The sequence below is a fragment of the Actinia tenebrosa genome, unplaced genomic scaffold, assembly GCF_029948245.1.
Source record: "Actinia tenebrosa isolate PJP-AT-01 unplaced genomic scaffold, QUT_ActTen_1.0 PGA_scaffold4__44_contigs__length_22323623, whole genome shotgun sequence".
NCBI classification, from domain to species: domain Eukaryota; kingdom Metazoa; phylum Cnidaria; class Anthozoa; order Actiniaria; family Actiniidae; genus Actinia; species Actinia tenebrosa.
Genome location: NW_028292581.1, coordinates 19,561,780 through 19,587,838, shown reverse-complemented (window position 1 = coordinate 19,587,838; position 26,059 = coordinate 19,561,780). Strand labels below are relative to the sequence as shown.

Below are 26,059 nucleotides of genomic sequence, written 5' to 3'. Positions count from 1 at the left end.
CCTTTTAAATGAAGATCGCTTAGATTTCCATATTTTTCAAGTGCTTAAGATCCCACTTGATTTCTGAAGCTGAACAGCGAAAACTATATATCGATATTTTTGGGAAATATAAAGAACCGCATTTATTGAACATCCTTCGACTGATAAACGGCGACACCAAGTGATAATATACATAATTGGTCTAATATTTGATTGACGGGTCGTAATCAGGAATCGCGCTTTTACTCGTGCGGTGTTCCCTAAAACGACATTGCTGGTGATCACGACTTCGAAATATTTAAGTCATTTAAAAATTAAAATATGGAAAGTTATTGTTCGTTTAAAGCCCTTGCTGGCGGAAATTGCAGCATCGATCGAAAACATCCTAAAGACGAAACGCAAATTATTCCTCTACTAGCTTGTTGTAAAGATATTTCCAGCCATAAAGCAAGTTTAAAGTTCACGGGACCACAAACAGAAGTTGAGTTGATTTTGTGCCGAGTATCTATGTTTAGAATTCCTTCCAATGCAACTTCAATGACGATATGTCCAAACCACCGTTCCATCCTCGGTGTAGGATGGAGCCGAGGGGCAAGCAGCAGGTGTAGAATTCCTCAAACGATCTCTGGCCATGGAAAAAGCGGAAAACGTGTGCCAAAAGCTGACCGGGGTCTAAGCAGTGAATCGTCTAGGTTTATCCTAAAAGAGACTGGCATGTTCATTCAAGTTGGTTCAGGTAAAAAAGTGATGTAAAAGAATGTACAATAGGGAAAAGGGGGATACATATATATGTATACATATCGCTAAATTGTCGACGTTTTTTTAATAGTGGTTGCCACGCCCTGATCTTCGTGTGATCCTCCAGTCAATATATACCTGAGCCCCCACCAGTTCTGTAAAAATTGCGACCAACACCAAATCTCCACCCCCCTCCCTCCACACAAACACACACTCATAGGATGAATAATGACCTGTCCCTTAGTATACAACAATCATGCACCTTTTTTATTACGTTATGCATTGATATTAAACAACAATTATGCTAACATTTCTTATTACCAGGAGTCTGTATAAACTGCCGGAAAAAAATGAAAGAAAAAGTGGAAGATGATAGTACTTCAAGTCTTACGCAGGAGTTTGCTGAAGTAACTTTGGTGAGTCAGGATGGCAATGCCCTATATATATATAATATAGATAATAAATAATGAATGAGGAGATGAAAGGAAGGAAGGAAGAAGGGAAGGAGGGAGGGAAGGAGGGAAGGAAGGAAGAAAGAGCGATTGAGAGAAACTAAAAAACATTATGGAGGGATGGATTCATGGATGGGTGGATGGATGAAGTGTTAGGATTTAGGAACAGGAAGGACGGCGACGGACGGACGAATGTACGAATCGACAGAAGATCTGACGGGCTGACAAAGACAAAGAATAATAATAGAATGTAATGAAACATAATTGAAAATGAAAAGAAAAGAGAAGAAACGCTTATCGTTAACCTTTGTATGTGTAGGACGAAGAAGAAGAGGTATTTTTCAATATTAAGCACTCAACTCCTGTTGCTGTATCACCTGGTTTCTCGGCTTACGACGACACATCTTTCAGTACCTACCAGCCTTCAGAAACCTCAAAACTCTCGGCATATGGCAACCACAAGTCATCAAGAGATCTCCTCAATACGTACCTTGCATCAAGAGACATTAGTCCTATCAGAAATTCATTGACAAAGCCTTGGGATGAAGCCTCGAGTCGAACAAAACGCAGTTATGAAAGGAAAGCGAAGCAAGTTGTAAGTGCGTGTTTGGAAGAGATTGCGCCAAATGATACTGAAATGCTTTTTGCTTCCGTGTTCCATGTATCTCAAACCGACAGCAACTTTGACTCTGCTCTGATGAATGCTCTAACAGAATGTTACAACAGCGCCTCTCACTGGAGTACTCGACGGCAGATCCTATCAATAATAGCGGATACGGTCACTTTCAAGCAGTTAAAGAGATGGCTACCTGACGTAACAATATATCGGTTCAACATAGCCAGACACCATCGTCTTCTCCACGGCAGAGGTGCACTTGTTCCTAATGATAGGAGAACGAGGATATGCATTTCATCAGATAAACTAGATCATTTTTTATCCTTTATAACGAGCACCCACGTAGTCCAGGACCTGCCCTTTGGAGAAAGGAAACTTACATTGTCTACAAATGTCGATATCAAAGTGCCAAATGTCATTCGGATGCTTATCCCCGAGCAAATAGTGAAGCAATACCAGAGTTACTGCAAGGAATCGGACTTTGAACCAATGAGTCGCAGCACACTGTGTAGGGTGTTAAACGTTTGCGCCGCAACTGTGAGAAAGTCACTTCAAGGCCTAGACTATGTGTCTGCGGAAGGAGCCAAGGCATTTGACGATTTAGAAGAAGTGGTGGAAAAGCTTGGCGATGAGTACAAAGGTCTTTCCTGGGTAAAGGACATTACCGAGAAACTTAAAAGTGCCAAGCGATACTTAAAGAGTGACTACAAGGTATGCACTCATAGCTGGACATTTTCACGCGATACCCCATGATCATAGTATTATAACTTCTAATAAATGATGTTCTTTTTTAGGTGCACGTGTCACCGAGTTCGCAGGTTCCCGACCACTGCAGGGCCTACGCACTGAGTTTTCCGGATGACGATTGCTTCATTTCTTCATGTAACCACCAACATAACTTGAGATGTGACAGATGTGATGCACTTACTGCGATTTTGCACGAAATACATACCACCCTGGAGAGTTTCGATAGCTGTGAAACGGAAGAGCTCACCTATATTTTCAAACAAGCTTCAAAAAACATTCTGGCATGGAAGGCGCATCTTCTTCGTTCTGTGAATCAAGATCAATCAAGACTTGACATCTTGAAAAACCTGAATGCACAGTCTTCCCTTCTCATTCTTGATTGGGCAATGAAATTTCTGCCACGAAAATATAGAGAGAGTCAGAGCGATTGGTACGGTAAGCGAGGAATATCGTGGCACATAACCGTGGCCATCAGGAGAGACAAAGACGGCGAGATGCAGATGCTAACATTTGTGCATCCTTTTGAAAGCTGCAGCCAAGAAAGCAGCAGTGTTTTGGCAATAGTTGATGATGTATTTCAGCAGCTCAAAACAATAGCGCCTGAAATTATAACCATTTACCTAAGAGCAGACAATGCAGGATGTTATCATGCCGCTTCGACCTTGCTGTTCTTGCAACAAATTGCCTCAAAGTATCAGATCACTTTGTCCCAGCTAGACTTTTCCGAACCGCAAGGAGGAAAAGGATCTTGTGATAGAAAGGCGGCAACAATTAAGAACAAGATGAGAGTATACCTTAATTCAGGTCACGACGTTGAATCTCCAAAGCAAATGATGGAAGCCATAGATTCATCAGGAGGTATTCCTGGCGTGAGGGTGACTGTATGTGGCAATCAACCTGCTTCAAAGTTTCCGGATATCAAATGGAAAGGTATTAGTTTCCTGAGCAACTTTAACTATAGCGACAAGGGTTTGAGAGTCTGGAGAGCGTACGGCATAGGACCTGGAAAATTTTTCGAGTGGAAAGATCTCAACGTACCCCCCAAGCATGCCTCGACAGAATTAAGTACCAACACCGATATGCCCAGTCCTAAAGCTTCGTTTGTTGCAGTTACCGCCAGACGCCGTTTGCAATCCACGTCAAGTGCATTTGATACCCAGGCAGTCCAACCTTCCTCAAATGTTGAAAAAAGTGATGATGACGACACAGACTGTAGTAGCAGCCTTGAAGAACAAGCTTCAGAACTATTCATCTGCCCAGAAGAGGGATGTGTTATGTCTTTCCAAAAGTTTTCATATCTTCAAAATCACCTTGACTGTGGTGCGCATTCATATGCTCTTGAACACGAAACATTTTTTGATAAAGCAATAATACTCTACGCAACCAAGCTAGAGCAGGGTGCTACCAGTGCCATACCTGAAATTGCATCCGATATTCCATCTCTAGAGCTGGAACAAGAGCTACCTATACTTGATATGGGATGGGCGTTGAAATCTACTGGACAGCAGAGAAAGCGGTTTTCTGAAGCTCAGAAAAAATATCTAATGGGCTTATTCAAGATTGGCGAACAAACTGGACATAAGGTAGATCCTGTTACAGCGTCCAAATCAATGAGAAAAGCAAAAAACGCAGTTGGTGTCCGCATGTTTGGTCCCGAAGAGTTTCTCAATTCTAAGCAAATTGCGAGCTTCTTTTCAAGAGTCAAAGCAAAACAAGTCATTCCTGATGAAATCGATGAAGACGAAAACATTGAAGAGAATGTCAACGAAGCTTCAAGAGAAAAGGCCTTAAATGATCTTGGAAGAGAGGTATTAAGTGTTCTGGCAATTCAACATCCAATCATATATGACACTTTTAACATCTGTGAACTTGCGAAATCCCAATCACGATTATCTAAGTTTTCAATATCCATGCTGCAAGAGATCTGCGCTTCCTGTGACCTGGACACGTCTGGTATTCAAGTGAAGCGGAAAAAGCCATACATCGATCTCATTGTTAGTTTGGTAATGAACAGCTGCAGCTGTATGCAATCTTGACTTTCTTAAGATAGCTGACGACAATATAGCACAGCAGACCTTTTACCGCCTAAAATTTCGTTAAAAGAAATTCTGGTGAATTTAATTTTTAAATTACCGTAAAACAGGAATATTTTTGTTGCAGGTTAGAGGGCTCTTGTGGGCTCATAGACGTGGAAACTCATAAAAGCCCTGTTACACGAGGCAATTTTTCTCGCAAATTGCAATGAAACGCCGTTGCATTACATGTCGGAAAAAATATTGCACATGTAACACCACCCTTTCTGAAACTTGCAATGCAACGTTGCAATCTGCAAAAATATTGAATGAGCTTCTACTTTTTGTCACGTCACACCTATCTCGCAAAATGCAGTGCAATTTGTGTTGCAAATTACCAATACAAGCGCAGCTCTTCCATAGGCCCCGCTGATATATCCGGTTTTATCGCAGACCAAAAAAAGCGCAAGTTGCGAAGAGTTGCGCGCGTCTAACATCTCACCTACGACTTGCAATGTTCTGCTTTCAACAGCATTGCAATACATCTTGCAAGAAAAACTGCATATTTCGTGTAACAGGACTTTTACAGCCGGAATTTTACGGTATATATGTATAACTTCGTAACAGCATATCCAGTATCCTTTGATTGACATTTACTTTGTAAAAATTCTTGTTTAGGGAGCATTCATTTTTTTAGGGGAGGGGGGGGGGGGGCGGAGGAATCACACGGGAAGCAAGCGCCCTTACGAAATATAGAATCGTAAGATTTAATAATTCAAGCAAACGCAAATAATCGACTTTATCGAAAATACTCGAAAATAATCATGTAATATGTATTCTTTGGGCTACCAATAACTATTCAGAATCTTCGAAACGAAAGGTTTTTACTCAAAGGTCGGAAAAAGTAAATAGTTCTCAAGTGTATAAAGGCGTAAAAGCGCGATTCCTGATTACGACCCGTCAATCAAATATAAGACCAATTATGTATATTATCACTTGGTGTCGCCGTTTATCAGTCGAAGGATGTTCAATAAATGCGGTTCTTTATATTTCCCAAAAATATCGATATATAGTTTTCGCTGTTCAGCTTCAGAAATCAAGTGGGATCTTAAGCACTTGAAAAATATGGAAATCTAAGCGATCTTCATTTAAAAGGCTGAAATTTGCGAAATAGTGCAGACGAATTCAATCGTTGTTTTGAAAGCCATTGTTGATACAGATAACGTTTATAATATGACAAAACAACACCGGATCTTCGTTTAAAATCTCTAAAAAAGGATTTAAACTTCTACATTGACAAGGTTGGCATGGTTAGAAGCATATAGTTAAGTGTAGAAGCATTGGTGAAACTTCAAGTATTGGTTAGTGAGTGAGAAGGCTGGCTTTGTTGTTCGTTTCAAAAGCTAAGCCGGGACCGAAAAAACGGCTCATTACGGCAACTTTGACCGAACGTAAAAATCCGAAAACTGATTTACCCAAGCTAATTTTTTGTACAGCTGAAGAAAAACTCCTCTTCTTTAAATAGCTTGGATATAAAACGATTCCAATGTTTCGGCCATAGTAAAATTGCCACTTGTTTTGAAGCTACTTTTGAGAGTGCTGAAAGTATGTCCTGTAAAAAAATCTACTAAAAATTCTTTATTCAAGTTACACGCGAAAAAATCACTCTACTAACTAAACAGATAGAATACTTGAAGTTTTTTATATTTTAAAGGTTTAATCTTGTATAGTTTTAGCAAAGGAGGTCTGTAATTCTGCTCATTTTTAGACCTCTCTAATTAGCATATTGACGCCTCGAAAGAAATATTTTAATTTCTTGGGAATAAAACAATATTTTCAAAAACTAAGTGTGTAGGGGCTTGTATTACATCATAGCCTACCTCCCTTCAAAATATGAGACAAATCGAATTTTTCACACTTGCCACGAAATGTTTGAGTTTTACTGACATCCACTCTTAAATCGTTTACTTTTTCAGTTCTAGAGTCGGTAGTGGATTGTTCGCAACTCTATTCGAGACTTCTCCAAGGAGGAATACACCTCTCTTAAATTTAGTGTGAGGTAGAGAACACTAGTCTAAGGAAATCTTAACGCGAGGTAGGGAACACTAATGAATTGTTCTGTTTTTTATTAGTTTATTTGCATACTACATCTCTTTTACCTTTTCTACAGAGTTGCGGATTGTTCGCAGCTCTGTCCGAGACTATACCGCGGAGGAACACATTTCTCACAAATTTAGTGTGAGGTACAGAACAGGCACTAAGGAAGTGAATTTTTCCCGTGTACACGTGCACGGCCATATATAAAAATATTTTTTTTCTTAGTTGCTGACATTTTTTTTTTTTTTTTTTTTTTTGTTCATTTATTATTTCTTTAGATCATTTATCTTGTATTTAGTTTTTCATTTTTCATGATTTCTCTTCATTTCTCTTCAATATTTTATCTAGTTTTCTTATCGATTGAAGCTTTCTTCTTATTTCTTACGATTATTATTAGGTAACTTTAGATCTACTTTTAATCAATCATATTCATTATGAAATAATTGGGATAAAAAGCGCGCTCTGTTTGGTCGAGAAGCGTGCTCTATTTAACAACTCCCTGGACGAGTTGCCGCGAGTTTTCTTTGACTCGTTTGCCAACGGGGCGCGCGTATTGAGTATGACTTGTATAGTAAACGAGAAGTATTAACATGATAATCACGTACGTTTTTTTAAATTTTCTTTTAATGGTTCTTATTTATTTTTTATATTAATAAAACAAATTAATTAATTTTTTGTTGACGGCTTAGTCTCAAAGTGAACGTAAAAGTCCCACCAAATGTACTGTTGAGATCACTTTCCATCTAAAAATTAATAAGAAAAAAGATAATAAATGAGCTATTATTACCATTCGGAAAACGACGATTCTGACAATTTTTACGAGTTCCTTTTAAAGCAATTCCGCAATGCTACTTTACGATTTTTTTCCCTAGGCAAAAAGGAACCTGCCAAACAAACAAACATGGTACGTCCCCCATGAAGACCCCCTAAATCAATGACTACAAACAAACAGAGCGTCCCCCATGAAGACCCCCTAAATCAATGACTACAAACAAACAGAGCGTCCCCCATGAAGACCCCTAAATCAATGACTACAAACAAACAGAACGTCCCCCATGAAGACCCCCTAAATCAATGACTACAAACAAACAGAACGTCCCCCATGAAGACCCTCTAAATCGATGACTACAAACAAACAAAACGTCCCCCATGAAGACCCTCTAAATCGATGACTACAAACAAACAGAACGTCCCCCATGAAGACCCCCTAAATCAATGACTACAAACAAACAGAACGTCCCCCATGAAGACCCTCTAAATCAATGACTACAAACAAACAGAGCGTCCCCCATGAAGACCCCCTAAATCGATGACTACAAACAAACAGAACGTCCCCCATGAAGACCCCCTGAATCAATGACTACAAACAAACAGAGCGTCCCCCATGAAGACCCCCTAAATCAATGACTACAAACAAACAGAACGTCCCCCATAAAGGCCCTCTAAATCACTGATTACTTTGAGTCGGTTGCTTTCGCCTAGCTAATTTGGCCCTATGAATGTCATCTGACTGTGTACTTACAAGTTTTTTTGTAGCAGCAAATTCGTCCACTGCAAAAAGACATCCCATAAGCCTTGCTCTCTTCAGCGTGACAAGTGTAACGACAGACCCCAGACACACCATGATAGATATAGCAGCCGGCAGGAGGCAAATCTAAGCAATTGCAAATGGAATGGAAATCAACTATATTTACAACAGTCGCAACTGATAAACTCGTGGTCCTCTATGTTTTACGTCTCTGAAAGATACGGGACCACCATTTTACGTGGTCATTCAAGCTACAGCGAAGGCCTGACCATTTGCAGATATTCTAGAGCAAAGGCAGCATCATTTATTTGTTTAACGATTGCGCATCAGAAGACACATGCATGAATATTGCTACGACGCAAACGAAAAATCTTACTCTAACAGAATGACACGTGGTCAGAAATGGGGGAAAATACGCCCAAAATACAGGGATTTATCGATATTATTGGGAGTAATAAATTTCATGTGATTTATTTTAGCACAGGGAACCCAATAACTGTTAGTTTTTGTACGACTTACTTGGCTCTTTGAAGCACCATTTGGCATTAGGTACCGAGTCATCCCAGCAGCAGTATTTTTTGAGGCATTCGTCTCTGGTAATACCGCTGTAACCACACTCCTGGCGTTCAGAAGGCGCAACGGGACACTGTCCTTCAAGAAGGTCTGTGAATTAGAAATATGACAATATGATGATATTTATTAATAACAGCAACGGCATTAGCAACAGCAACAGCAACAGCAACAGCAACAGCAACAGCAACAGCAGAGGTTTTCCCTAGTGTCGCATGTAGCCCTGTTTTACTTACGTTGTCCTTTCTTGACAAAGCAGAACTTTGCATTACGGTCGCTTGAGTCCCAGCAACAACCTCTGTTTAAGCAGGTTTGCTCATCAATACCAAGCCAGCCGCACTCCAATCGATGCGAACTGGCAACATCACATTCTCCTGAAACAAGAAAATAACAATAATAGAACCGAAACAAAGATCTCTTTTTTTTTTTTTTTTTTTTTGTCTTTAGAGGAAAGGGGATTGCGGGGGGAGGGGTGGGGGGTCCCAAAAACTAATAGATCTCTTTACCTGGGATGTAATGTTTTCCCATTTCAGACCACGTGTCATTTCCATGCGCAATCGTTAAACAAAGAAATAAAACTCTAGGGATTGACAGAGGTGGTCTAAAATGGCAAAACGTTTACGCTCAAGGTAAAGAGGTCTAATGTCGAAGAGTACCAATAGTCGAGCAGAAACAAAAGAAAACAAAGACGCTAGAGCCTATACTGTATATTAGTGCAATATCTATTTCAAAACTTTAGTCAACTCAATTTTTAAATTTCACGCTGGATCATATATTTACGCAATTTCCAATAAATACACTAATTTTGCTTGAGCTTAATGTTTTTCCATTTCAAAACACGTATCATATCTTCGTTTAACATTTGCATGAGAAGACACATGAATATGAATATACGACTCAAACAAAGAATCTCATTATCAAGAAAAAGACACGTGGTCTGAAATGGGAAAATGAATATGAATATACGACTCAAACAAAGAATCTCATTATCAAGAAAGAGACACGTGGTCTGAAATGGGAAAATGAATATGAATATACGACTCAAACAAAGAATCTCATTATCAAGAAAGAGACACGTGGTCTGAAATGGGAAAATGAATATGAATATACGACTCAAACAAAGAATCTCATCAAGAAAAAGACACGTGGTCTGAAATGGGAAAATGAATATGAATTTAACAGATCAAAAACAGTTTTCCTTGTTTGTTACTCTGATCAAAACACGCGGGATGTTGAGAGAACACGAGAGGAGCGTAGGAAACCACGACGCGTAGCGGAGTGGTTTCCAGCTTCTCGAGTGTTCTCCAAAAATCTCAAGTGTTTTGACCAGAGTATCAAACACGGAAAACTGTTTTTGATTTGTTTTATAAAATAACAAACGCGCGAAAAGATGGAAGAAAAGCAAAGTCTAAGTAAATTCTCCCTACGCGCCGTCTTATTCAAACTGACCAATGAGCGCGCGCGATAGATTAAAAATGACGATAGCGTGTTTTGATACTCTCATCAAACATGGTTTTCGACCAATCATAGCGCGCGTAGTATCCCAAATATTTTATAATTAACAGATCAAACAAAGAATCTCATTATCAAGAAAAAGACACGTGGTCAAAATGGGAAAACATTACTCCCAAGGTAAATATAGATAGTAACCCTTTTATTGTTCTTTTTTTCCGGTTACAAACATCTTTCTATTCAGCTGTGTACATAAGTTCACTCTCTTTTTCCCCAGCTCCCTCGCCTGAAGCGGCATCAAATATTAAGAACTTACCTATGATGTTATGCTTAAAACATATCACACAAAGATGCAACGAAAACTCCACTAATTATTATAGTTATTATCAAAAGGAAACAAAGAGACACACAAAAGCAACGAGGAAACAGTTTCCCCCTCGAACTTCATTCGCATTATACTGTGAAAGGAAATATGAGAGTTTATCCCTATCGAGAATATCTTCTAAGATCGAATTGAGATTTAGTAGTTGATTCTTGCAAAAAGGAGAAGAACAATAATGAATTAAAAGAGGTAAAAAAGGTTTCCCATTTTCTCAGGAAACAGCACCTTTGGCCGTTTTCGTTGGGCTGGATGGGACTAGAGAAGGGATTAGAAAAGACAGTATTTACTAGAGATTTCATACATACTCACCAGAATCTTCCTGTGATGGTCTTGCAAAGACACAAACGCCCGCAAGCAACACGATCAGGATCACTCTTTCCATCGCACTACATCAGACAAGAATGGCAAAGCAACTTAAATTGCTCATGTTTAATTTTTTATCATAAGGGACACCCTGTTTAGTGCCTGGTAAAACCTGAATGCTCAACAGTTTAGTATCGGTAAAAACGACAATTTTTGGACAACTATTTTCCCCCATATTTCTGATGCTTTTAGATGACATTTGTTTTGCTTTTTTCCAAGAATAAATAAAGAAACACGAAGAAAGAAAGAGAGAGAGAGAGAGAGAGAGAGAGAGAGAGAGAGAGAGAGAGAGAGAGAGAGAGAGAGAGAGAGAGAGAGAGCATGATCCACGTATGAATACTGCAAATGTCAAATAATCTTTAAACAGGCTAACACAAGATGATGCTGAAGGCCGGTATACAAGTTACGATTTATTCTCCTAACTGTCGCGCGCCACATGCTGACGACACAAATGGCTTCGTGTCAGTAAATTGACCAAACGTTTTGCTTACGACTTTCTTAAGCAGCTAAAACTTTGGTTAAGCATGTTAATTGCGTGCGACAGTTGTGAGGAAAAATAGTACCGTTTAAACCAGTCTTGAGAGTATAGCTTACCGATTTAGTAGCATAGATGGTTCAAAAACGACTGAACTGCTCACTCGATGTCTTCCAAGCTAGCCAGCTTTTATCTATCTCTTTATACCATTACTAAACAATGAAACATTTGTTTTGTTAATTGTTTAAACTTGCCGATACATGTTGCTTCGTGCTATTAGACGGCGCCTTCAGACAAAAACTCTCAGCTTATGAATAAGAAAGTAGCTTTTGTTCTGAACTAGTAAACCTGACAACAGAATGCGCCTTCAAACACTGAATAAGTTAAAGTGATAAAAGAGAAAAGAGCGTTTGTTCTGAGGTGTAAACCCGACAACGTTAACTGAAAACAGCATCCAAGGTGTATTTACACATATGCCCTTGAATTGAATTAGTTTTTTCGAACCAAACTTAATCCAACTAAAGATTTTCATTTTAAGCGGGAGCCTGCTTCAACCAAAATCTTTTGAACTAAATTCTTCTTTTTTTTCGCAATCGCCGGTAACTTGGTATAATGTAATACACAACAAAATATTTGCATTCCTAAAAGTTAAAAAGGAACCTGCGACTTTCTAAATAACCCTTTGATTTGAATTGGCAGCTTTTTTCGCAAACATATCTTGCTAACAAGTCGTTCTTGTTCACTTCACGCTGTTTGCCTCGCCATTCAAGATTCAGCAAGTGATAGTTTCAACACGAAAAAGACGTTCGTTTTAACGAGTAAAAATAACCAGTTATCGTTCTACATACTCTTTCATTTGCTGCCTGAACACCACTTTCATCAACCAATCATGTTGTTGAGTTCAAATTGTTGACATTGATCGATTGCCATGCTTTTTGTTTTTACCCCCTCAGAGAATCATATTAAGAGAGAATTCTTTTCGTATTCAAGCAGTGAGCGCCAAAAACTATTTTCTTGAAGAAAGGCTGTTGTACAAGGCTAAAATCATTCAGAAAGTGTAATTTGTTTGGAAGTGGAGATGACAGATAAAAGTGGAATCAAAGTGTTAACCCAAAGCAAAAAGTTTATTCGAAAATGAGGTTCAGGCCTTCATTTGCTTATTTCCCATATATTTTCTATAAAAAAGCCTGACAAAGCAACATTCTAACACAAATGCAACAAAACATCTTTGTACAATTGAAAATACCGCTTCAAACAGGCATTTTATCTTAGTAAATCAGTTCCTAACTGTTTAAAAAAGGTTTTGAGTGTTAACCCAAAACGAAAATTGGGATCAAAACTCATACGAAAGTTTAGTTTTTGGCGCTTTTTGCCATTATCCTCGTTATTGAAAAAAGTTTCCTCTTAAACTGAAGACGAAAAAGTAGTCTAGAAAAAGAAGAGGCGCCTCGTGGATATTTGTACGTTTTCATGGTAATTTATTTTTGAGCCACGGTTACTTTTGTTTGTTATGTTTGATCGGTTTTGTTATTGAGTTTGTTCCTTTAAATACTAGATCTTTTTGTACAGTCTTATCACAAACATTCGCTCATTCCCTTGCTCACTCATTCATTCTTTATGTGCCTGGCTGCACTATTTTGCTTCTCTTTTTTTCTAAGTGTTTTTTTCTTCTTTTTTTTTTTTTTTTTTTTTTTTTTTTTTTTTTCTTTTTTTACTTCTTATCACTCGATCACTCGCTTGCTTTAACATTCACCACTATTATTTTTCTTTCTCTTTCTTTTTCCCTTTCCTTTCTTTCTGTCGTTCTATTTTCTTCCGTTTATGTTTTTCCCTTCCATTCCCTTCCTTTCATTTTCTCATTTCATCCATCCATTAGTCCAGAGGCGTCCGCTAGCCCATCATATCTCATCCACCTTTCCATAAATCGTCTAGTCCTCTACTGTGGAATGGCATTGAATCCACCGCTATTTAGCCGCGTAATGTTCGTGGTGCAAGTACGGAATGCAGCGGTGCTTATCATTTCAGTACTGTACCCGGAAAAACTGGAAATTGTTGTTGCAAAACAAATGGTATGTGACATTCCAATCGAAAAATTCCGGAAATCCCAGTCTTTCGATAGAGGTAATCCACTTTTCCCGCTCTTTTCGGTTCTTCCGTGACGCGTGCACCATTTTTTGGAAGAAAAGTTCCCCGCTCTTATTTTACAATAAATAAAAGAATTTCCAAACGCATGGACTGGTTTGAATGGTAGCACCCCAGGTCATCGCGACCAAGCACGATTTGGTGGGTGACAATCAAGGCGTTTCTATGACACTCCATAGGCACGTGCCATTCTCAGACTCGTTAATAATTCATGAGGATAAAACAAAAAACATTTTTAGCGTGAGGGAGGTTTGAATGTGTGTTCTTAATTAGCATTAAATTTGGCCAACTTATGCTTTGAATTTCTCCAAGAATTTTTGATAGTTTGAGAAGCCATATCAAGCACTTGAAAGAGTGCTTCTTCCTCTACCAAAAGCCTTGATGTTGGTTAAAAAAACACGGCTCCTCCTCGTTGTTTCAACTCACTTCTTGGTGTTTGGAAAATCGAATAAAAACACTCTTGCACGTGCTTCATTTACACCTATTTTTAGGTGATAAAATAGGCGATAAAATAGGTCATTTCGAGACGAGAATGGTTTCGTCGATCGACTACAAGCAACATTGAATCAGTCTCAACACCAAGGTCCATGTTCTTGACAAGAATTCATTCAATTTTATTATCTGCTGTGTTTATTTGACTTTTAAATATTGACATGTAGTAAAAGTAAGTACTTGGACTTCCTGTGTCTAGGACGCATGCGTTTTGCGCTGAGCTCAAGATAACGAAGGCTCACAGAAAACAACCCCAGAAACAAGACCTTGGAAGCCCGAGTTAACGCTCTGAAAACGTCTAGTTCAGTTTAACTTTTTGTTTCACTGAAAATCACTCCACTCCAAAAGTTTGGTAAAATTCCTTATCGTTGTGACCTTTCGCTGATTGCATTTACATCGCCCATAGTGCACTTCGGGCTTGGTTTACAACATGCAACAAAATCTGAGGCCACTTTTTTCTTGAACAGCTGTATACACCAAATCGAAATATGGCGACCAATTTAGATAAATAGAACGTTTTCACGTGACGTCACAGTGGCCATTATGGGGTAACCAAAACAATACACTTTCTATCCTCCGGGAATTGAACTCTATTTTATACAAATTCTGTGCAGAAAGTTTCTATTGTTTATGGCTGCCCTCTCCACAGGGAGCCCGGCTTTGGAATCTGTACATGAATAAATAAATCAATAAAGTGCTTTGGGTTTCCTGTGTTGAGATTTGAAACAAGACGCCAATGATAAATAGCTCAATAAAGTACTTTGGGTTTCCTGTATTGAGGTTTGGTAACTTGATAGCAGATTAATGTAAGTAATTCGAGAGCAGCTTATAATTCAAATTTAACGTATTAGTGTAACGCACGCCCTAGTAAATGGTAAGAAAGAGAGAAGGGCTGAAACAAGGCAAGTTTATCGTTACATGTGCACCAGCGGTTGATGGGACCAGTGCTAATGAGCTTTAGAGGAAAGCAGTCTGAATGTCAACATGACGAGTGCTGGCAATCAGAATCTGGAATCAAATGAAAACAAATCAAATATTCAAGGAGCACAATACTTTATGTTATGGTGAGTAAGGTATATTTTTCAAAATATTTGACCGTTAATTTCGTCGTCAGGATTTAAAATCTCATATTTTTTTCTTCAGGCTTTTGAAAAACTTTTCTGTATCTGGAGCGGAATCCCAGGTTCCACTATCAAGGTTAAATGAAATGTTCTGCAAAGTTCTGGGGAAAGAAAATGGAGTTCCTGATAAAGAAAAAGGACATTTCCCCTCTGTGGTACGCCAGAAAGTTCGTTTAGAGCGAGGCGGAAAACGAACCTATGTATAATATAAAGGACAATAAAAATAGAATGCTGCATTTCAATGAAACTGTCATGAATCTGTCAAAGTCTATTGTTTGAAAGCGGATATTTACCAGAGAGGTCACGGTAGTAGAGCTAACTGGTCCCATCAACCACTGGTCCACATACATTTAAAGTATGGCTTACAAATATCATTGTTTTGTGTGTCACAGATTAATATTCCCTATAAATAGGACATGCTGTCGTCAAGTTTATTTGTCATGTGATCGTTTGGTGCTGTAGTTGCTGGTAATAAACCCTGGCGAATTATTTTAACGGCGGTTTCAAAATAGGTACTCAAATTAGTTTCAGCCCTTCTCTCTTTCTTACCATATACTAGGGCGTGCGTTACACTGATGTGTTACGTTAATTTGCTATCAAGTTACTGGTAGTACGATTACCGGAAATTCAACGTATCAGCGTCTTGTTTCAAATCTCAACACAGGAAACCCAAAGCACTTTATTGATTCATTTATTCATGTACAAATCCCAAAGCCGGGCTCCCTGTGCCCTCTCTTCTGTATTGACTCGCAACTGACCTCGTATTCACGAGGAATTAAACATTAAAGGTTTATCACATGTATGAGAGGCTAGTCTGTCGCTAGTTAACGCAGAACAGTAGTTATTCAAATTGGCCACCATATTTCGATTCAGTGTATATGCTACTTCATAGGAAGTGCAGCGTACGGTGTTATATTCATAAGAATATATATAGAGTATAAAAATTTTGATAATGTACATTAATACAAGGCTATCTACTAGCTTGTAGATAGATCTAAACCGGTACCAGTTGGCACGGTGTGATCAGTGTCACTTTCTGGGGTGACAGGACACACAAAAGTGTCCATCTTAATATTGTCATTCTGTTTTGCTGGATCAGGCTGAGAGATATTGCTTGCAGGTTGAACGGTATTATTTTCTTCGTTAGACAAAAGCGCAACACCCATTTGATTGCCCATATTTTGTTCGTCTATTGATTTCAAAGTGGTAAGCGAAGTATCCGTGGTTTCTGACAAACCAATCTTCTTACATATTCTTCCTATTCGTCTTTGACGTTTTCGTTTTACTGGTGCAATACTCGTGCCATCGTTGCTTGAGATAGATTTCTGTTTTCTCCTTCGTCTTTTTTTGATCTTTATCACAGGGATTCGTTTCGGCAGTTCTTCTATTTGAGTGTCAATCTTTTTATCGATAATGATGTACTGTAGATCGATGAAGGTCTGTCAACACGATGCAAGGGAACACAGTCAGTCAAACAAGCGGTAGTTAATATTATTGAGAATGATATAACACGGCGCTGATGAGCTGGTTATCCTACGTGTTTATATCAAAGGACAAAAACATGCGTGCGTAATACCCCCAAAAACTATTTCATAACAAACTGAATATAAAACAGTCGCTTTCTCGTGTCTCTATAATGTGACATACGCAATGTGGGAGCCATGAAGAGTAAGGAAAGCGAGGGAAACAAACGGCTACGCCAACCTTGCTTGTCTCGTGCTCTACTACTATACAACAGACATACGCACGCGTTTCATATTACTTGATTAGATAAGACAATGCGAGATATAGTTTGACTCCAGAAACTGACATAATAAAGTCTCCCTTAGTTACTGAAAACACGAGGACTCTGCTGCTATTTCCGGCAGAGACAATTTGTTGTCTCCCCGATTAGTAAAGATGTGTGCTGACCTAGAAACCCTGAGAATATATTATTATTATCATCATCATCATCATCATCATCATTATTATTATTAAAGATGTGTGTTTTACCTTGGTATGTAATCCATATATTCTCCAGAGTTCTTTCATCGTCAGGTAATCACTCAGGATCTCATCACAGCGTACGATCTCAACCTTCAAAAAAAAAATGGATTAATTAATTAATTAATAGGTAGATATAAAAATAAATAAATTAACTTTGTTTATAGAGGATAACACTTGACAGTAATTCAACTGATAAACTTGTGGTCCTCTGTTAACGTCTCTAGTTAATTAGGGACGGGACCGCCATTAAGGTGGTCATCCGAGCCACGTGAAGGTCTAACCATTTGTAGATGTAATTACAAAGGCAGCACCTTCTACTCAGTTATTTTAAGACCCTGAGTGTTGGTCCGGCCGAGGCTTGAACAAGATATGCCAAGTTCAGTAAATAATTATGAGCTACTATTATAAATTAGCAGAAATGCTCGCGAGAAAACAAAATAGACATTTTTGTAGTCCATAAAATACCGCTGTGTTCCTTGATTGCAGATTCACAAGGACCGAAAGACGATCAATAAACTTACAGAATGTGTGTCTTGTGGGATGCCGAATTTCGTGGTAACGAATTTCTTGAGTAAATCGACGGGCAGCTTTGATGAACAGCGCAGATAGCGTGTTGGGAATATCTGGAAAAGGGAATAAACGAGTGAAAATATGAAAGACAGAATATGAAAGAACGGGAGAGTGAGGGCGCGAACAGCATAATGAATAATTAACAGATCTAGATTCACCCACCGTTTTCTCCTTCCAGAATCTCTTGCGCCTTTGAATATAAAAGAATAAGTTGGTAAACTAAATCTGGCATCACAAATCTAGTAGTCTGGGAGAGACCTACTACTCTTCCCAGTAAACCGAGGCAGTTTTTTTTTATCGCCTTCGAAGCGTCTGTTAAGTTAACCGCAAGTGCATTTCAAATCGTCCACATAATGCCATTGTTGTTCCACATGGACAAGTTTTTACACCACGTGACCAAAGTGCCGTCAAGTTTTTATCACGTGGTGTAAAAAATCTTGTTGACGTGTACAACATTGGTATCACGTGGTCGACATATCAGCATCACGAGGTTTTAACATATTTTATTGAAACGGTCGCTTCGTCTCTGTGTACGTATGACGCCGCAATGTCAACGCTCTGGCAGCTGTAATGCAACACTCAAAAAGCAAGAGAAGCACTGCGGCTTCATTTTGTGTTCCTAAGCTTACCTCTAAGACACTTGCTCTACAGCTACCAGAGTGTTTATATTGTTACACAGAAAGGAGTTTGCTTTTTATATTGCTGAGTTGAATCAATTGAGTGCTATCAAGCTTGTACCTTGGCTGCGCGAAATCGTGATTAAAGAGCGAACTCGCATCGTATTATGGGTCTCATTTAGGCACGCAAAATGAAGACGCTGTTCCATCTCATGGCCAAATATTCAGATCCACAATCCCATGCGGTACGGTTTCGTTACCAGTCTCTTTCGAACATCGAAAACAAACTAAATCAACAAACTAATAAACATGGCCGTTCCTACCCATAATATTCTAGTGTAACACAAACAGGATCTTCTATCAAATCCAGGTCTTTCTTCTCGTTGTCTTGACGCTCATTCTCGTCGATTTCGATTTCGTCAGCTTCATCCTTGAGTCCCGCTATCGAGAACGGAAAGAAAAAGTTAGTATAATGAATGTATATGAAATATATCTCGCCTCTCACCTGTGGGGACTCAGGTTTGATTTTTGGACAGTGTTTTCATATGAGTAGAGTTTGTTAGGTATCTCCCTTGATTCAAGAGTTTTTGTCTTGGTTTCCGGTTTGACTCTCGCCGTAAAACCAACACGCTAGATTCCAATTCAATCTGTGAGTTAGCCATTCCCTGACTTAGATCAGCCCGGAGGTTGTTTCAGGGTTCAATCCGAGTTAGCCATGCCCTGACTTAGATCAGCTCAGAGGTTGTTTCAGAGTTCAATCTGTGAGTAAGCCGTGCCTTGACTTAGATCAGTTCAGAGGTTGTTTCAGGGTATCGACAACATTGGAACCTTTTTTGGTATTTATTCCAGGGGTAGATGTATAATGATGCACCAAGAAAACTACCTTTGGAGGCTTCATTAAGTTTTTCTTCGAAATCTTTACGACGTTGCAATTCGTCTGAGAAGAAAAATTGCATAAGTTAGAACGGGTCAAATAGACCTCTTTAGCTTTTGCGTAATGCATGTTTTCCCGTTTCAGATCCCGTGTCATTCCCTTGAGAATAAGATTCTCTTTATGAGTTGTCAGTGTATCCATATTCATGTGTCTTCTTATGCGCAACCGCACAAGATGATACTCTAGGGAATGGAACGTCAATCTCGTACCCAAACCCTGCGTTTATTCTTGCCTGCGGCGAAGAACGAGGGCTCTGGTGTAATCCATTTTTTGGCACATGCGCAATTAATGTTTCGGCCTGAATCGAAACGGGAAAACATTAAGCCCAAAATAAATAGCTTTATTTGCTAGTAATCTGCCTTGGAAGACACTTACCGTGATAAAATCCAGGTACGAGTTTGTAGACAATGTCCTGCAGAACACGGTCAGGCCTGTTATGTTTAATAAAGAAAAGGAGATTATACAATCGAGTCTCTTGAATACGGACATGCAAGTGACCGAAATAATGTCTCTATTAATAGCGTGTCCGTATAAAACAGGTAATACGGACATCCACAGGACCAGACGCTGAATGATGCCCATACTACCATGGTCGGTGTCCGCATTAAGCTGGTTATTTCAAGAGTACAGTGGAACCCATATCAATTCGAACATCCACAGGACCAGACACTGAACGATGTCCGTCATAACATGGTCGGTGTACGTATTAAGCTGGTTATTTCAAGAGAATACAGTCAGTGGAAGCAATGTTAATACGGGCATCAATAGGACCAGACACTAAACGATGTCCGTCCTAACATGGTCGGTGTCCGTATTAAGCTGGTTATTTCAAGAGAATACAGTCAGTGGAAGCAATGCTAATACGGGCATCAATAGGACCAGACACTAAACGATGTCCGTCCTAACACGGTCGGTGTCCGTATTAAGCAGGTTATTTTACAGCACTTCGTAATAGCACGCGGGGAATCGTCGTGAACGTCAATCAAGGCGTTTCCATGACATTCCATAGGCACGTGCCTTAAATAAAAAATTTTTGCGTTTATCAACAATGTCATGGAAACAATTTGATTGACGTCCACCAAAACCTACTTTGCCGCGGCAGCAAATTGTCAATAGTCCCCTTCACAGTTCCCTGCGCTATCTTTAAAGGTAGCCGTGCCTTTGCATCGAAGCGAGACGAACGGCGAGCTTGCAATGATAGAGACATGTGAATAATTGTCCAAGGTGATAAAAAAGGTCTCTATCATTCCAAGCTCACTGTACGTCTCGCTTCGATGCAAAGGCACGGCTACCTTTAAAGATGGTGCAGGGAACTGTGAAGGGGACTATTCCACTGGTGCTATGGCAAAAAAGGCTGCACGTCCTGATCTTTCTTTCTCCTATTCTTTGACGGATTTGAAAGGCAATAGAGATCTTTAGCACGACTTTCTTGATAAGGTACCGCAAACCTCAAACTGTAGTTTGACGTCAGGTGTTTTCCGTCAAACTTTCGACATTAGAGACCTTTAGCATAACATTCTTGCTAGGTACCGCAAACCTCAGCTTGCAGTTCAACGTCAGGTGTTTTCCGTCAAACTTTCGGCATTTAGCAAGGCGCCATAACGAAGTTGTTGATAGAAGAGCCGCCATATTTAATTTCATTGATGCTGAGTGTTTCTCCGTGTTTGCGGCCGTGTTTCTGGGCCTGATCCCTAGCATTTAGTGGTAAAGGTCTCTAATGCCTAACCCACAGCGCTGTGACTGGTAGGTCACCGGTGTAAACACCCACCTAATGTTAAGAAAAGGTCTTGTCTTGTGAATTTCTGTTTCACATACGGGACAGTGATAACTCTTCTGAAGCCATCGTATGATGCAGCTCCTGCAGACTATACAAAGAAGTACATTATAAATAAAATAAAGATGCCTGGACATGAGAAGTGTAAGGGTACCGTACTTTTTCAACTCCAAGGATGCTGCTCAGTAATCGTTACCACGCATATACATCAAACATAAAAACAAGAGAGCAGACAAACAAACAAAGAAGCAAGCAAGCAAGCATATATACATACATTTCCAATAACATTTAGTTTGATCGCCGATCGGTCAATTCATTGTCGGCAAAGTCCGTCCTTTTATCTCAGGAAACTCTTCGCGGTTTTTCCTTCGATACTCTTGTTTTTTCACCTTTGTCATATCGATGTAAGCTGATATGTCATTCGACACCTCTACATTTTCGAAGGTCGATAAACCTTTTAAATGGTAAACAAAATATATCCTAAAAAGCGATTGTTACTAGTGTCGGAAGACGGAGATAATTGATAAATCAAGAGTAATGGAAACACGCCGTAATAAATGATTCAAGCATCATATTAGAGAGACGAACTCCATTCGTGACCTCTTTCAGACTACGTTTAATCTATGGCAGTTAAAAACATGAAATGAAAAAATTTCTAACCGCGCACGGTAAAACTCAGTCCCCTAAGAAAACCATGGAACTCATTTTCCCGAGTTCTTCCTAATATCAAAAGAATTGCAGAAAAGCAAGTAGATATAACAGACTTCTCGTAAACTCTCTATAGGACAAGGATAACCCGTATATTATCGATTCGTCTTCCCGTGGATTGAATCTTAAACACACGAAATCCGAATTTTATAGCAAGAAGATAGCGACCAAGATGTTCTAGGGACTCAAGCCCAAAGTAAACACTTTTTGACACATTACAATAATAGGAATGAGTTTAGTGTCCAAGATCTTCCTTTATATCTGGCACTTACATCTAAATTAAAGTCAAATTTATTTTTATCTGGGATGTCAATGAGTGCCATTAACGTTTAATAGCGTCTGGATTATGCATTTTGTTTCTGGAATCATTTACTTTCCTTAAATTATCTAAACTCGACTGAAATTTTTGAAATAAATCGAACGATGTACGTAAATGAAGAGATTCCACAATGAATCACATTTGCATTGACCTTTCCAACAGTACCCTTGTGTAAAGTAACTGATTCGATTTAAGCCGTTTTTTAGCACGCTGAACTTGGTAGAATTTTCTCGGAATTTTAAAAGGTTACTGTATTTATAATTTTGCTCCTTGTGCCACGCAACCCCGAACAAACGCAATACATATCTAACTTCATTGTTTACATCAAAATGTCCTGCTTGAGTACTTGCAATTGAATTGAATTAAATATTGCTTTCCTCATTACATTCAACGCGTAGAACGATAGAACCGATCAGCAAAAAAAAGAAGAATTTGTCTTGTATTTGTTAAGACGTTCATTGATCGGAATATGAAAAAGAATATAGACTTGTCTACACAGTTGAAGACTTACAGGAGTGTAAACACTCAATGATGGTAGTAGCATCCACGAGATATCCTCCACACAGTACACAAGTGATGTGAGGGTTCAGAGACTTTAGCTTCATCGAGCGAAGCATCTCGCATAGCTAGCGATTAGTTCTTCACCTGAAACGACAACGAACATAAATAGACTCAAGGACAGCAGATGAAAAATTTTGAAAAATTTCCTCCCACGGATTAGATTACTCCTGAAAAACTAAATTGTGTTAGTTTTTCTTTAAAAATGTTGATGAAATAAAGCATCATAACAATCGTTCCACATATTTTTTAAACTTAATTTTAAATCTTATTTACCGGGTGAAAAATTATACTCCTTTGCTATCAATATCAAAACGAATGACACAGTATTCAATAACGATTATTTTTATTCGTAAAAAGCTAATTCCACGTATCATGAGGAAACCCCGTGACAAACGTGAAGTCTTGAGTCCAGCTTGTTCTTAAGTCAATGCTCAGATATATACAATCACGTTTTTTATCTTTTCGGGTACATAGCGAAGCTTGCACAAGATTTCTTGGTAAAGTATATGAAAGAAAATCTAACAAATTATATATTTTTTAATATATAATCTTTTTTTTGATGCGCAAGCTACCAATATGCTTTTACATGTTTTTATCCTTTTCGAAACATTTGTTTTTTACTCTTCAATTTGTCAGCTAAAATCAAAATAATAGCTGGTATTTAATGATGTTTTTCAGGAATAGTTGACAAATAAAATGACCTTGTTTTACCGATGAACTACAACGTATTTTTTTCCCATGTTCACTGGTATAAAATAAATCATGTTTTCCTTTTATTTTTTCGCACTCCGCTGCACTGAATTCGAATCCATCCTGTTTGTCAGACAAACCAAAACTTTAAAGTCCTCATATAAAAATAAATTCTAGCATTATAGCTAGAAAATACTTTTGTTTCGTTGTGACGATAACTCTGCTGTATGTATCCGCTACGCATTTGAAAAGCCGAGTTTTTCATCTGTTCTTCAAAATCATCGTATAAGCTTTTTTTTATTTGGTTTTTAATTTGAGGAATACTGCTGAGTCCGTAGATATCTTTTCATGCGTAAAAACCTGAATGAGATACCCCTACAAGCAGTAGCAATTAAAATTTCCCTTCTTGAAAAGCGCCAAAGTTTTTTGCCAGTTGTATCGAGTAAAGCAAAGGACTTCATATATGGATCCGCCTTATACAGAGTAAGATTCCAAAAAGAATAGCCGAGAGTTTGATGATATCACTGTAGGAGAAATATATTTTAGCGATTTTAGGTTCACATTTTTATTCTTCTAGGTATTTGTCAACTATCTGTTAGACTTAAGTAGCGTTAAAAGGAATAAATTCCCCTACCAACTCACACACAGCCTTCCAACATCTTCCAAGTAATTTAGCGAATATTTCCGTGTAGATTGACCTGACGTTAGAACTTTATTTTAAGGTATTGGTTGAAGTTTTCAAAACAGAAGTTAAAAGAGTCGTTTTTGTTTAGAAGACGAGAACTGTTCCTAACAGTAGTGTAGATTGGCATGGATTCGTCTTGAAACATTGTACAAGTCAAATGGTTTTCCTATGTCATGGATGAGAAGTTAATATTCAATTTCACATGAGAGCGGCTATTTGACCAAATGAACCTTAAATTCTTTGATAAGAGATTTCGAGAACGCTGAATCTATCAAGCTAGTTATGTTAAGTTTGAATTAATAAGTTATCCTGTGAAATTTGGGGTAAAAAACGAACGATCTTGGTATGTTTTGCAACAAGAGAAGTTGGCCAATAATACCAGACTGACAGGGTGCATAACGAAACGAAAACAGTAAACCAGCCATAAAATATTCACTCAAAATCAGCCGACGATTACCACTCAAAATAACAAGATTTTGATAAAATAACAAAACAGGTATCGAGATAAAGTCTTCTTCTAACGTATTACAAGAAACAGAATTGAAATCAGTCAAGTTTCAAGGATATTTTACCTTTTTCTGTGAGTCGACTAACCTTGTTGAAGATGGAGCCGGAATATATATGAGAACACGTTGCCATTGACTTGGAGGTCACGTGACTTGACCTGTACCAGTCTCCCTGGGGGTTTTGTCACAAATACTCTAGAGTATTTTTGCTATCAGCTATCGCTTTCACTTTACACTTCTTATATTCATATCTCACTAGAATCTATTGGTAAAAACTAAATAATGCTACATAATAATATTTTCTGATTTGATTCTTTGTTAGTTGAAAAATGAAATGTTACATATATGAGTGATAAAGACCGCTTTTTCAGGGACGAATATCGGTTGCATCTTTGTTAATGAAGGATTACCACGTTCAAAATTTAAGAGAAAAATAGAGAAATAAATTCCGTATTTTATAAAAGCAAATATATTGAGACAAAATATGAATAACTGTTGGGATTTTGGGCTCGTAAGTTATCGAAATTATATGTCGTTATAGCACTGTTATAATTTCTCGCGATCATACGAGCCAGAATCGTTCCGGAAATGTTTAGTGAATGTCACACAAGATCTAAGTTTTTCCGAAATACTTCATCGTATTTATTTCAAATGATACTAAAGTTTTCTCCTCAAACTAGCTTCAACTTCTTCTACGACTAAAGCATGTTTTCTCTTCATTGTCTTAACCGGCTTCATGCAGCTCATGCAGCCAAGTGTCGTTCAATCGCGAATATGTAGATTTTTTTCAAAAAACCGAATAATTTCTTGTGAAAAGCATTACTTAAAACGCCAAATATAAAATTAGTATTGAGTCTGAATTTGCAACGAGAAATGACGGACGTTCGATTCTGGCAGAGATGATAGATTGTTACTGATCTACGAGTTTCTTCTAAGGAACTTAGTATGGACTCTTTATTATTGGTTTGTTGGCACTATCAAACAGCATGTTCCTTGATGGAGCGGAGTGCAAATTGACGGGAATGACAGGAGTAAACTCACTAGAAGAAAGAACACTCGAATTTTGCCTGGCTCCCCACTACCTTATTTATTCCTTCCTGGTGTGAAAAGACATGACGAGAAACATAATTAAAGAAATTCTAAGTTCAATTTTGAGGAGTAGTATAAACGATAAACCAACAAAAAATAGCTAGCGCTTTAAAGCCGAAATTATTGCTAAATAGTAGTATGAAGGGTTCCTTCACACTAGGTCCATTTTAGATCGGTCTAGTTTAATATTTGGATAGATCCGAGATCGATTGTTGGAGCTCAGTTTTCTAGAGCGTTCACGCTATAAACGACGTACCATAAACGTATAAGAAAAACAGGTAGTCCAACCAAAACCCGCTAGGGACAACATTAAACTATGGCAGAATTAGTTCTGACTTGTTTCTCTCTTCTTCGTTTTCATATTACGCTATTCTTCCATGAATTTTCCATCTTATTCATAATTTCTTTTACAGACAAAGCTTTCTTGTCGCTCAACTTTTTACCACTTTTCGAC

General features: G+C 38.4%; 3 protein-coding genes and 1 long non-coding RNA gene across 5 annotated transcripts; 2 read left to right on the top strand and 2 right to left on the bottom strand.

The window, feature by feature from the left end:
• Positions 1-300: 300 nt before the first annotated feature.
• On the top strand, positions 301-4,822 carry LOC116290367 (uncharacterized). The gene is made up of 4 exons (XM_031697388.2): positions 301-715; positions 1,042-1,133; positions 1,489-2,496; positions 2,580-4,822. Exons 1-4 carry the CDS (start codon positions 301-303, stop codon positions 4,566-4,568), a joined length of 3,504 nt encoding a protein of 1,167 aa, XP_031553248.2. The 3' UTR covers positions 4,569-4,822.
• Positions 4,823-7,227: 2,405 nt separating this feature from the next.
• LOC116305200 (uncharacterized) lies at positions 7,228-11,701 on the bottom strand. Its single transcript, XM_089037274.1, has 6 exons — positions 11,531-11,701; positions 10,883-10,959; positions 8,976-9,113; positions 8,689-8,832; positions 8,164-8,295; positions 7,228-7,384 (listed from the first exon to the last, which is right to left on the bottom strand). The coding sequence occupies exons 1-6, from the start codon at positions 11,542-11,544 to the stop codon at positions 7,374-7,376; spliced, it is 516 nt and encodes a 171-aa protein (XP_088893400.1). The 5' UTR covers positions 11,545-11,701; the 3' UTR covers positions 7,228-7,373.
• Positions 11,702-14,820: 3,119 nt separating this feature from the next.
• LOC148907435 (uncharacterized) lies at positions 14,821-15,402 on the top strand. The gene is made up of 2 exons (XR_016121174.1): positions 14,821-15,109; positions 15,189-15,402. It is a non-coding gene; the product is annotated as an uncharacterized LOC148907435 (long non-coding RNA).
• A 438-nt stretch (positions 15,403-15,840) lies between these two features.
• LOC116305208 (polycomb group RING finger protein 1) lies at positions 15,841-24,640 on the bottom strand. 2 transcript variants are annotated; one of them, XM_031715064.2, is made up of 10 exons: positions 24,583-24,640; positions 22,586-22,719; positions 21,042-21,138; positions 19,649-19,704; positions 19,223-19,276; positions 18,663-18,780; positions 17,885-17,912; positions 17,674-17,775; positions 17,159-17,242; positions 15,841-16,605 (listed from the first exon to the last, which is right to left on the bottom strand). In XM_031715064.2, the coding sequence occupies exons 2-10, from the start codon at positions 22,689-22,691 to the stop codon at positions 16,144-16,146; spliced, it is 1,107 nt and encodes a 368-aa protein (XP_031570924.1). In that variant the 5' UTR covers positions 22,692-22,719; positions 24,583-24,640; the 3' UTR covers positions 15,841-16,143. The 2 variants fall into 2 exon arrangements, with proteins under 2 accessions (XP_031570924.1, XP_031570925.1); XM_031715065.2 differs by lacking the exon at positions 24,583-24,640 and adding an exon at positions 22,909-22,927.
• Positions 24,641-26,059: the final 1,419 nt, after the last annotated feature.